This window comes from Leptosomus discolor, chromosome 14, assembly GCF_034619465.1.
Source record: "Leptosomus discolor isolate bLepDis1 chromosome 14, bLepDis1.hap2, whole genome shotgun sequence".
NCBI lineage: Eukaryota > Metazoa > Chordata > Aves > Leptosomiformes > Leptosomidae > Leptosomus > Leptosomus discolor.
The window spans coordinates 6,006,209-6,019,271 of NC_141404.1; the positions used below are offsets into that span (position 1 = coordinate 6,006,209).

At 42.4% G+C, this 13,063-nt stretch overlaps 1 protein-coding gene across 1 annotated transcript in view; it reads left to right on the forward strand.

Moving 5' to 3' along the window:
• The window catches only part of MAD1L1 (mitotic arrest deficient 1 like 1), a 372,012-nt gene that overhangs the window by 206,780 nt on the left and 152,169 nt on the right, over nt 1-13,063 (forward strand). The window contains exon 14 of the mRNA XM_086473014.1: nt 3,798-3,888. Coding sequence (XP_086329140.1) covers nt 3,798-3,888 — 91 coding nt within the window. The remainder of the gene's footprint in view (nt 1-3,797; nt 3,889-13,063) is intronic.

The window sequence follows — 13,063 nt, forward strand, 5'->3', positions numbered from 1 at the left end:
CAATATTTTCATGTTTTCAAACCCCTGTGTGGAGAAATAGTTGGTAAATTTTCCAGAAATTAATCAAAAGTATTTTCCCCAGTATCACGAAACTGGAGAATGGTGTCAGTATTTCAGAAAGTAACTGATACTGCTTCCTTCCTTGTGCCACAAGGCTACTTTTAAAATGGGTACCAGCGTTCATTCTGGGCCAGACATTAAGCTGATAGATGGTTGTGCTGTACCCAGATGTTTCTGTACGCTGCTTTTTGTGGTTCTCACATGAATCTATCTTGGATTTTCTCCCTACCTGAAAGTAACTCCTGTATGTAACAAGTTGAGGCATGCAAATTGGTGATAAAATAGTGTCACGTATCTTGTGCAGATGTCCCTGGACAGGGAGAGCACAAGGTGCGTGCAGACTAAGGCAGCCTTTGTGGCTGCTGGTGTATCCAAAAGCAGCACACATTTGGCCCTGTACCTGAATTTACGTAAATGAGAAAATTCAAGTGCCAAGCAAGTAAATATTTTTCAATATTTGACTGCCGTATCTTAACCACCAGCTGCAAATGCTTTGCTGTGTTTATATATAGATAGGATTTCCCTTGCTTCTCTCTCTTTGCCATTGGGAAGAATTCCCCAGGGCTGGAAAGCAAAGCTAGAATAGCACAAACTGTTTGCTAATGGTTCTTAATGCTTTCCCACTGGAGATCCAGGACACTTAACAGTGTTAAAAATAGGTTAGAGGAGGGATAAGTAGTGAAAGCAGTAGTCAGTCCTAAAAACCTCTCTGGTACAAAAAGGTTACAGCGATGTTCCTGGTCCTCAGCGCAGAGGAAGCAGCAAGTTGTGTCTCTGAAGGAGGGCAGAGCCGAGGAGGCAGCGTGGAGGGGAGCTCCCTGCCTCAGTGGGCTGACCTTCCCCTGGTGCCCAGCAGGAAGCCCCACAGTGACTGGAAAGGACACCCCGATAGCTGGGGTACCAGGAAGGAGCAGGCACCTGAGGGATGAGCCCAAGGGCCAGCGCAGGGGGAGAGGCCGTGAACTTCACACACGCTCGAGGTGCTCGTGTGCGTGCTGCTGGTTGCAAAACACCCAGCCCGGGTATGTCTGCTGCCCGGCTGCGAGCGCCCCGGGCTTCGCATCACCGCTCGCTCTTCAGTGGGGCATGAAGGGCACAAGCAAATTATTGTATCTTCAAATTGCAGGTGAAATAGCACAAAAATATAATGACTTAAACCTACCCTTGTTACAGCTCACCTGTGTCTCAAATCTTTGTGAAGTGTTTTCTGGTGACTGCTATGAATGATTTTTAAAGGGCACCTAAGAGTCCTGAGCTTAAACTTCCATATGGAGAGAAGTTCTGCAGGCAGATAACAGCACCATCACAGCTTAACTGGGAGGTGGGATGGGGAGAAGTTTGTTCTAAATTGAACTTCAGCACGTCAAGTATGGAGAAAATACTGATGGGAGTCCTGCGTCTGGCTCTGACCTTTCAGTAGCTGATGCGCTGTTGTTCCTCAGGAAAATGTTGCTCTTCTTGTGGCCTGTTCTGCAATCCATTTAGAAACATGCCGTTAAAAGCATTAATTCCATTTCAAATTTCCATTTTTTCCGACCTTTTCAGTCTCCTGCTTCTTCAGCGTCCTCCATCCCCGCTAGCTTTGTGTCTCTTCTAGAAATTATTGATGATCATTTTTAATGGCCTAGACAATGCTAAAAGCCGCTCCTCGGCATTTTAGAAGCTTCCAAGAGAGAAAAAAGATGATGCTTTATAATATCTGAAAATTACCAGCAGGGGTCGGGCTTACAAATAATTTAAGCAATTCAAGCTGCATATTTATAAGGGAGACATTTCTGTGCTGAACGTGTAGTGGATCAACCAGCTTCTATGGAAAAGTTTGTAACTTCTGCCCAGTGAATAGGAGAGACGACTTCCTCGTTGTGCCTGGAATTTCTGTTGCATAATTTTGGGATGTTGGCAGATGGGTGCATTGTTTATTGTCACGGTGCAAGGATTTTCGGCTGAATTTAGGTAATTTAAAAGTGAATATTATCAAGCAAGACAATTAATTTTTAAAAAATATTCTGGAACAGGATCCTGAGAAAATTGAATGCAAAGATCAGTGTTAATATGCATTAGTTGCACAGTTAATCCCAGGAAGTTAACATGTGAAAGGTGGGCTTCTTGAAGCAGTGTGAGGTTTTTACTCTCTGTACTGAAATGGAAGCAAAAATGTTATATTGAGCATTTTATAATAATATCTCCTGCCTAACAAGTTTGATAGAGTTCTCTGAAGGATTCAGCAATCATTTGGCTAAGGCTGATATGGTTGATATAATGTATTTGATCTTTCAAAAAGCTTTGAGCCAAAGGTCACAAAGAAACTTTACTCTGATGGAATAAGAAGGAAGGTTCTGCGTTGCATTATTAAGAATACAAAAACCACAGAGGGCTGGCTGTCCCAGTGTACTGTCTGCAGGGATGGCTGGTGGTGGATGACCATGTGAGTAGGGCAGAGCTGCTGGGGTACTTCTCCAGAAGGCTCTCCTACCTTCTGCTGCCTTGTCTCCAGGATTTCCTGAGCCAGAGATAATATAATGTCTTTCTAGTTTGTAAAGGTTGATGCATTTTTCCTCCATTAATTTGCAGATGTAATAAGAAGTTAAAAGATGGAAAATCAAAGAATAAATGTTGTTTTCACAATACTAAGGGTTTTCTGCTAGGTCCTAGAATGGTTTTTATTTGGAACTTGTCATCCAACACAAGTAGGAGTTTGTGAGTAGTGAGGTGACAGAATTTGAGATAATAGGAAATTATTCAGTTTATCAGACTGTTCAGAGTTTCAGAAGAATATTGTGATGCTGCTCGAGATGGGGAATGAAGTTGTACATCAATAATTGCAAAACCCATGCACATAAGAAAAGACGCCTTTACTTCTACTCCCACAATAGTGGGCTCTAAATGAGCTGTTATCACTCAAGAAAGAGATCTTACGTTATTGTGAACGGTTTTCTAAAAATATCAGGTAAATGCTCTGTAGTTAAAAAGACAAGTAGAATACTAGGAATTATTAGGAGAGAAGTTGAGAACAAAGCAGAAAGCCTCATTATATCACTGAATACATCTGAGTGTTGTTTGTAGTTCTCGCTTTTCTCATAGCAAAAAGTCTGTATAAAACTTGAAGCACAACAAGGGTGGGCAATAAAGATGAGCAGAAATGTGGAAAATCCTTGATATGAGGAATGACTAAATTGAGATTCTTCAGCAAATAATAGAGGCGGCCTGTAAAGTGGTATGGCGAGGGGAATATGGTACTGTTATTCACAACTTCTCATGTTTTCATGTTAGCAGAACTAGCAGGCACTCAGTGAAATAGTCACATGTGAAGTATAAACCAAAATGAACTAATTTTTCATATAGCACATAATTAAATTGTGGAACTTACTGCCAAGGAGTGTTGTGAAGGCCAAAAGTATAAATCAGATCAAAAAAGAGATTTGATGCTCTTATGGAGATTTTAGCTGTTGGTGGTTATTAAACACGATGGTCTAGACTCAGTCTGTGGTTCAGGAAGTGTTTAAGTTGGATTTGTTTTATATTCAAGTTGCATATTTTTAATATACTTTTACAAATTATATTTTCATCACACCAATTTGTATCTCTTAGTCATATGATTTAACTGCCTCAGCAGTGTAGCTCTGTGATACTGAATGGAGGAATAATCTGATACTGCTTGTGATTTCCTGTTGTACTTGATTATTTGTGGTAGCACTGTGCAGGAATACAGTGTCGATTAACTTTCTCTTCTTCTGCAGGCTGAAAATTGAGGAACTAGAAGCTGAACGCAGCAAGCTGGAAGAGGAGAACAGATCTCTGGAAATGAAACTGGAGAAGCTAACTCTGCAGGTAGGAAATGTGGGGGTCCAGGGCAGGTGGAGAGCCTGACACGGTCCCTTCTCCATAGCTGCTCTAACAGGTGTGCCAGAAAGGTCACAGCACGCAACTCCACTTCCTCAATCTGGGCAAGGCATTTTTCGGAAGCCTATGCAAACTGCACCAACACACCTGTATTTCTGACCGTGTTATGGGAGTGTTTCAGTGTCAGGTGCCATCACAGAAACGCAGTTGTCTTTTTCGATGCCTTTGCCTAGAACCTCTTCTTTTTCTTGTTGGAGCCTTAAAAACTGTTCCATTTTAAATAACTACTACCACAAATTGTCTATCTCCAAATTCATTTGTGCCAAAGCAGAGGTGTAGACAGGGCTTAACAGCACAGAGCTGATAGGAAAATTTAAGCCCCATTTGTACTGAAGACTCCACTGCTGCTATCAGCGATGGAGACAGTTTGTGGCCTCGTTACGTAGTGGTTTTCCAAGCCAGGAAGCATCAGTGCTGTTGAGAGGATGACACAGCAGCATCTCCAGACCAGAGACGTGGAGAGCAGGTGTGGAGTGAGAAGGACGGAAGAGTGTGTTTCTTTTGCTGTGCTGCTGTGGGTGTTTTACCTTTTCCTGAGGTAGTGCTGTCCTGTATGGCAGAAAGCCTTCAGGCTGTCACTCTGGATAGATCCATGAAGTCTCACCCTCCTAGAAGGTGGGCAAGGGCACCTGCAGCAGTTGAGTAGACTGTCTGTTCAGCTGGCTTTCATTCTGGGAACAGCTTTCCTGAGCAGAGGAGGGGCACGGGAGTTGCTTCAAGCTTTTATAGTGTTTTCCTGTTTGAAAGGTGCTGGAGCAAACAGGAACCTGAGCCTGTTTGTTTAATCAAAGCCGGTCCTGCTACGAGCAGTGTTATCTCTGCCTTCTGTTCTCTCTGATATGCTGAACAATTCGGCATTGTAGTATTTCATTCTCTTAATTTTCCCTTCTTTCTCTCTTCTTTTTTTTTTTTTTCCCATTTTCGTGTAAATTGCTTCACGGTAGAAAACTTGCAGGTTTGAAATTACCCAGAATTCAGACAGACCATTGATTTTATCTTGACACCTATTAGAGGCAAATCAAATCCTTTTTTTTTATTACCAATTCCTAGAGACAGGGGAAGTGACAGCTTTGATAAAGCAGGGAGCTAAGAGCTGCTGAGCATCTCTGCTGCGCCATGTTTAGTGTGAAACCTGTCACCCAGCGCTCCTTTAATTGGGTTTCAGTCATCAGAAGGAGATGAAAGCTTTTGGCTGGTGTTTGGATGCTTAGGTCTCCAACAAACACAACAGCAGCTTTGGTTTCAGAGCAGATTACAACTCAGTCGGGTCACATTTAATCTGCCAACGTTGTTTTACAATGGCTGCTGGCTTTCCAAGAAGGCCTGACCAGAGGAATTCCCTGGTTGGTTTGTGATGTCTCGAGATGCCCTGCTTTCTTTGCTCATATTGCTCTTGAGATGTCAAAACACCAAGCTTTTTAAATCGCACATTCGAAGAGGAGAGGTCCAAAGTCTTCAGTGTAGTCTTGCTAATTGCCTTCTGGCCCTCAGTAGAGGAGATCAGCAGCAGCTACTGTGTGAATAGCTGAGCTTTCACAGTATGGAAGAGTAATGTGGTGATAGGAACAAGATGGGACTGGCATACTATGGTAAAGCTGCTGTACAGTAACAGTGGTGCTTTTCACCAAAAAGACTTTGAAAGCTCATCACAGGATCCCCATGACCTATCTCAATGATGGTGCTCGCTGGTTGAATGCATTATTGTGCAGGTCACGGCTTTGTGGAAAGAGTGGCGGAGAAGAGGAACGACCTGCAGGTAGAGCAGAGTACAAATTATATGGGAAGGGTGAAATAACATGTAGGTGTGGAAAAAGAGAAGGAAGGTGGTCATCTGACTTAGCAGGTCTAGGAAAGAGAAATCTTCCAGTCCCCCAAAAGGCTAGTTTGTGAGCTGAATTAAGGTAACCGTGTTCTTAGGTCTGCTTTGCCAAGGCTGAGGACATGGCTTTAATTCTTCATTTAACAGGAGGTAGCTCCCTACTTCCTCAGCTTCTCACTTTACTTGTGTCTTAGAGGACTGGATGCCAAAAGAAGCTTCCCTGAAAGAGGAGGAGAGAGGAAAGCATAAAGATGGGAATATGTAAGGTGAATGCTAAAACGTCAGTATTGATCAGTGTGTGCCCAGCTGAATGGTCAAGATTTCAGAACGCCTCAGAGGGGAAAACTTCAGCCTTCCCGTTTTTTATTCACCTTGAGAATCAAATATCTTGACAGGACAAGCTTAGAATGACTTTTTATAAACACATTGGAAGAAGGTTCCTTACAGTGGAAACCCACTAAGTTGAGGATAAGCTTAGAAATTCACCTCTCCTATCAGTGCTGAGCAAATACGCTGAAAATATTATTATGCGCTCAGATAAGGTCACTGAAATGTTGCTAGTTTGACATGTTATTTATTTCCATCTCTGAAAGAAATCACTGGGAAATGATGGGTTAAAATAACGTCTCTTTATCACAAGGGGAAAAAAAAGGCAAGACAAACTGTATACAGAAATCACAAGAAAATTTTACTGAACAGAAGAATGATTGAAATTACAAACATGGGAAAAGCGTGGCATCAAATCAAATAAAGGTGTAAGAGAAAGCAGGGGGGGACATTAGACAAGGTAGGATGAGCGCAATTTCTGACAAATCTTTATCTGCAGTTCCTTCTTTTTTGAAATAGAACCTCTGACTTTCTGGAATTGAAGATAGGTAGAAAGGGGCGTATTAAAGTTGTGAATTTGGAAGAGGAAGAGGCAGGATGTAGAATTAAGGCTTAGAGTGCTTTCCACTGGGCTGAAGTATGAGTTCACAGAGCTGTGTGTGGTAAATGAAATCTAGGCAGGTACAGCTAATAAAAACATCAATGTTTGACTGTATTGATGTGTGGAAAGGAGTAAAGTTTCAAAAATGTTTGCCTCCTCTCGTATCCTTCTGTATCCAAGTATTGGCACATGAATTTTGCTCATTTCTGCTTTGGCTGCTGCCAACAATAACCCACTTTGTGAACTGCAGAACCCTGATGGACTCGCCAGAGGTCAAGTGAGCACGTGGAAAGAGACTTTTGTGTTCGATGTGTGATTCACACTCCCTGAGCTCAGTATTAGCAAATAAAGAAACTGAGATACTGATAGCTATCCACAGCAGTGTATATAACATCTGACATCTCTTTCTATTCTGTGCTTGTGTGGGGACAGCTTGAATTATGGCTGAAGGTGCTTTCCACCGCCACACTCCTCTTCTTCCAAAACCCCTTGCCTCTTGACACCTAGCTGCAGGCTGCATTGATTTTCCTTCACTGGTATAAAGACTTTAGCATGGATATTACTCACTGGTCAGGTCTTTACTGCTAATAAAAACCTCAGATTACAAAAACACAAGAAATGTTGGAACTGTAGAGAGATGACACCCTGCTAAGAGTGCCTCGCCATTGCCCAGGACTTTATCTTAAGAAAAACATTTGAACTGTGGCTCAAGAGAGAGATTCAAGTATTGTATGAAAAGAGTGGGTTTAACCAGACAATTTTCTCTCCTCTCCCCTACCCTTCTTTCTTTCAATGAAACAAAAAAGGCTTCCAGGAAAGCACTGTTACTGCTTGGCCCACCATGGGCAGACTTGCCGAGATTTCGGTGAAAGGTTTGGTTTGTTTAGTTACCTCAAATGATTGGGACCATCTTCCTGAGCTGGTGGTGGAAAAGTGCAACTCGATGCCAGGAACAAAAGAGGCTGATCCAATCAGTGCTTTTTGGATAAAGTGGGAGGAAAGACTTGTGAGGAGTGTTCAATTAGCATTTCTTGCTGCTAGGAGCCTTGTGTTTACAGGCAACCAAGCAGATGTGAAGTGTTCCTTATGCAAATACTACTCTCGGGCTTTTTCTGCTCTCCTCTACTCTTCGAGCTGAAGGAGAAGAGATTCTTCAAGTTTGGCTGCTTCAAGGAAGGTTGATTAAAATCAGCTGCAGTTTGACTTAATTGGCTCCATATGCTTGGAGAGGGAGCAGGACTAGTTAGAAGTCCTTGTAATTAGTTCACAGCTGGTTGGTGAGAAAAATTAAACTCCAGTTCGAGTTCAGATAGGTGGATCTGTACGGGTAAAAATCAGGGAGATGGTTTTTACACTGAGATGTGTTTGGGCTTGAAAATCACCTCTAGTCCCATAGCCAAGCTAGTAGCCTGATCCCTTTGAGCATGTACATGTGCATTTATGAGGCTAAATGGAAGGAGTCTTTATTTTCTTGCTTGTTTCTGAGTAAAAGGAATGACCTGTGGATGCTGGCAGTCAAGGAAACCTGAACAGGGTCACACAAAGCTGGGAGAGGATCTCGGGGACTAGGTGAAACCCTACAGGGGTAGTTTGACTGTGTGAGAGGTTCATGGTTTGGCACTTCGAGTGCGATGCCCCTGGTCACAGTCATAACTAGTTGTGTTTAGCCTTTCTGCCAGTCAGTGGTACGACAGCAACACTCACAAAAATGCAATATTGTTACTACATATTGAAATAATTGATTTTTGCCCATTATCTCAAAGAGCTCAGAAAGAGTTGACTAGCTACGTAGTATGGGGACAATCATCAGAAAACTTTCCCCAGCCATAAACTGGTATTGACGCTAAATTTTGCTGTCAGAATAGAAGGGACTGAATTCCCTATTACAGTGTCCAGGAGGGAACTGCCTGAGAAAAACATACTCCACAAAGTATTTGAGGTAATTTTTTATGCTGGCATGACTTATTAATGTGTTTTGAGGTGTTCGTTAATGCATGTGCACTAGTTCCTTCCTAAATGTCTAACTTTGCTATAGTTATTGGCCATTTTACATTTTGAGATATTAGTCTGGTTAAATTAAATCTTAGTTTCTTCCAGACTTTAAATTGATTATTTTTGCACAAATTAAAGCGTAAGCAATTTGTCCACTTCAGTGGTAGTTGTGTTGAAGCTGTTATGATGTGAAGGTAAGAAATAAGCAAGTTCTGCAAGCAGAAATACTACAATTTCTTTAGTAAGAGTAGCTGACATAATTGGTAGAATTAGATGCAAATAGAGTGGGTATCTGAAGATTTGTCCTATTTGTCTACTTAGGTCATTTTAATTGGCCTGCCTAAGCTAGCGTGGACTTGGGGTGGTTGGTCCTACCCAAGCAGGAGACTCTGTGCAGGGGAGGCTCTGCAGGGATAGTGGTGGCTGCTGCCTGCTGTATTAAGTTCTCTAGGAGTCAAATGTCCATGGACAATGAAGGTGCTGGGGCATCCAGAGTGCTCTTGTGTTTCTTTTTTTTCACTTATCTCTGCAACCTTGTGGTTGGGCAAGTCTCCCTCTTATCCTAGTGCTGTGTTCTGAGGGACTAACAAAACGTCTGGGAGCTGTACCCCAAGCATAGATTCCTCTATGAGGAACATAGGACAGGGAACATTTCCCCTCTTTAGGCATTAATGACTAATTTTATAGTTAGGACTTTGGCAGCCAGGCAGTACCTAGCTTGGAGTTAGAGCCCAAGGCAAAGTTGAGGTCGTTTAACAGTCTAACTGTTCATTATGTGACCAGTGAAGAATGATGAATGATTCATTTACACTGTTACAAAACTTAAAGGGACATTGTCAACCCTTCAACGTTCCCTAATTGACCTCTCAAATGCTCACAAGTCTTCTACCTGGATTATCTCCAGTGCTTTCCCTTTCACAAACTTCCTGTCCTTTTTCCTTCATCTCTGCGTGCTGTGATCCATATTAACCTCTGTGGCACAGCTGGTCCTCATTGAAAAACCTCAGGTGGTCAAGTTCAGCCCTTTTTTTTTTTAAAAAAAAAGGCTTCTTTAAATGGGTTTGGGCAAACCTCTTGGCATCTCTTCAGTCAGGTACAGCTTTTGGCAAGGTGTGTGAACAAATTTGTGTGTGCTTCAGAGGGATTTAATTATGAGATAGAAGAGCTGAGAACATAAAGCAGGACACCCAGTAAAAAGAAGATGAACTAAGCAGAGAAGTGCAGGTCCAGGTCTGCAGAAGGTCGTATCATATCGTGCTGCCCCACTCATCCAGTACATTGAGTTTCATGGGAGTGTGTGGGAGTAGATGGGGAACAGAGGGATTTGTGATCATTTCCACAGACTCCTGGATTTTATGAGCAATAAACTCAGTTTTTACAGGCAAAGATTATCTTCTTTTACCTTTCACAGGGTGCAGCAAGTCCTCACTGATGTAAGGAAGCGCGTATTTGCTCAAGTGTATGTTGGCAGAGACCAGTCTGTGGGTCACTCCACAGTTTTGCTCAAAACACCAGTGGAAAACACGTGTGATAAACATCTGTGTTACCTTGGTTAAATTTATACCATTTCTATTAATTATAGACCTAATAGCTCAAGCATAGCACAGGCATTTCACTCAGGGATTGGCGTTCCTAATTCTTATCCTCATTGCAAAGGTATTTTCGGGTATTTGCAGCTAACTTTACACTTTCAGGAGTCTTCCCATGACCTAAATGCCTCTACCAGCCACTGTGAGCATATAACCTGGATATCATGGGTACCGTTTATGACAGATCAGGGGTATGTGATGCTTGCGTTGAACAATATGCGCACAGCAAGTTGGCTGCGATTGCTGCAGGGACCGAGTGAGTCTGGTACCACGGGTAACAAAAGCGCTGGAGATGGTATGGCACAGGCAGTAACACACCAGGGTTAGAGCACCGTGGGGTCACTGAGCACATGATTACCATGAGCAAAACCCTCTGCTGTTACACCTTCACTTCAATTATTGCTCGAGCTAGTTAGGTAAAACTGTGGTCAAACTGCTTTGCTATGTACGTATCTCTAGTGTTCACAGCGAACTGCTATGGGTATGTGTAAAGTGCTACCCAAATGAATAAGAGGGAAAAGAACTTCCCCTAAAATGTGCCTATAAGTTGTGCTAAAAGGATTATATGTGTTAATCAGGAGAAAACATCGTGTATCTTGTGCTGTGTGGATTAGGTACTGCAGAAAGTCCTAGAACCGGTGTAAAATGGAAGGAGTGTAGTGCCTGCAGTGCTCCAAGCCTTGAGGACTACATGACACTGAATTAGCTGGGGCTATGCAAATATTTGTACATGTTAATTCCAAATGCATCACATTTATTAGAATTAACAGGAATTAGAAACATTCCATGGGAGCAGAGAGGAGAAGTATAAACATGTCATCAAGTTGTAGATTTGTCATTAGGTAGTTCAAGGAGAAGCTGTTTCTTGGCCTCGGTGGCCCTGATAAATGTGATGCTCAAAGTGGATGTCGAATAAAACAAGGACACGCACAGTACAGACTTGCTAATGTTTGTTAACATCAGGGACCAGGAGTGCATAGATTCACATTTATGCAGGGAAATTTTACCAACGTGCCCTTTAAAAAAAATTTTTTTTAAAGGAATTTGCACATTGAATATTAAACACCCGAAGCTCTCTAAATTTTACTGCCAGAGCTAACGCCGTATTGTTTATTTCATGCAGCACCTTTCTCAAAGTTCTGCAGAAACTGATTAACATTTGCATAATACATTTAACACAAAAATCCATAATAAATTCATTAATGTACTTCTGCCACTATCCCTGAAAATATCAGCAGTTGTGTGGCATCACACAGCTCATTAGATGAGCAGAAGGGGAGGAAGGGTGAGCGCTGGATTTCCTGAACAGCTCTGAAACAGGGAAAGGTCAGTGCACTAAGCGTCAATACCTGAGCAGCGGCACAGAGAGCTCAGAGCAAGCGGGGAGAGAGCTGGGGCAAGGGAGATGTCCCGCTGGAAAAGGTCGCTGTACCAGTGCACGTGAAGCACAGAGTTTAAGAGGTGGCATCTGTGCGAGAGTAGAAAAATCAGTGACAAGCAGAAAATGCAGATGAGGATGCTGCTGCACTGAGGAGGGGGTTGCTCCCAGAGTGCGTGTGTTCTGCAGGGGCAAACACCAAGAAATTGTTCAAGGCCTGCTGCGGTACGTGAAAGCTGGCTTGAAACAAGCCTCGATTTTCTGAGCAGGTATTGCAGAATGAGTGGTGAGGTTTTAAAAGTCGTGCAAGACTTGGTTGCATGGCAGGGCGTCACTGAAGCACTAAATCTGGGGGTATTCTGTGCGTGTGCTGCTTTTGTGAAAGGGAGGTATGGTGACAGAGACACCACTGTTGGTGTTCTTGCGTGGTAAAAAGAGCAAGGATGTAAGAAAATCAGTAATTTCAGCTACAACCACACATTCGGACAGAGTTATGTTTATAAAATGGCCAACCCAACAACTTCAGTGCTAGCCGATGGAGTGGCAGCAAGTAGCAGCTACAGAAGGCTCCTGTGAAAGAAGAGTCTTTCACTGATTACCCAGAATCGTCCTACAGGTGAAAGCCAAGGCTGAGGAGACAGACACAACCATTTAAAAAAGTGACTTCACTTTTAAGCTCCTCTAATCTCACTTATCACACAGCAAAGAAAAAGCAAAGTTTCAGGAAGCGATAAGAGTGACTGTCCCTTTATAGTTTTCTGGTTTTTCTCTGTAGTCATTTGGTGGCACAAATTACTTTTCAATTGTTATTTCTACATTTTCTAGTCTTCTGCTGCTGCTTTGAATTCTGCTGTGATGTCACAGAAACAAAACAAAAATGTCTTTTAGACCCGTATATGGAAAAAAATGCCTGGCAAGGTTTGTTTATTGAAGCTTTGTGCTTTTTCTCAGATTTCTATGAATACCACGTCCATAAGTTACAGCTCTCTCCACGTTAGGCTTTTAGCTTTTCATTACTCACTATAATTTCAGCCTTTGATGACCCAATTATTTTTGAATTTTTGATTAAACAAAGTAATAGGTCACGGTTTCATGCTGTCCTTGTGTTTGCCGCCACTTCTGTTGTGGTCTGGCTTTTTGCCACTGGTCTTTGCAAAGTCAAAGTTTTCAGAAATTCTCTTCAACAGTTTTATTCTTCTGATAAGGAGACTCTGGTGCAGGATTTTTCCTCTAGTACTTGGTATGCAGAAAACTCAACACTGTCTCTAAGAGACGGAAGACCAGGATGAGTTACCCAGATTATGGAAAAGAAATTAAGTCAGAGTTTAGCCATTTGTGTGTGTGTGTGTGATGAGGAGAAGAGGAAAATCGGGCTGTTTCATGTTACAGTGAAGAGC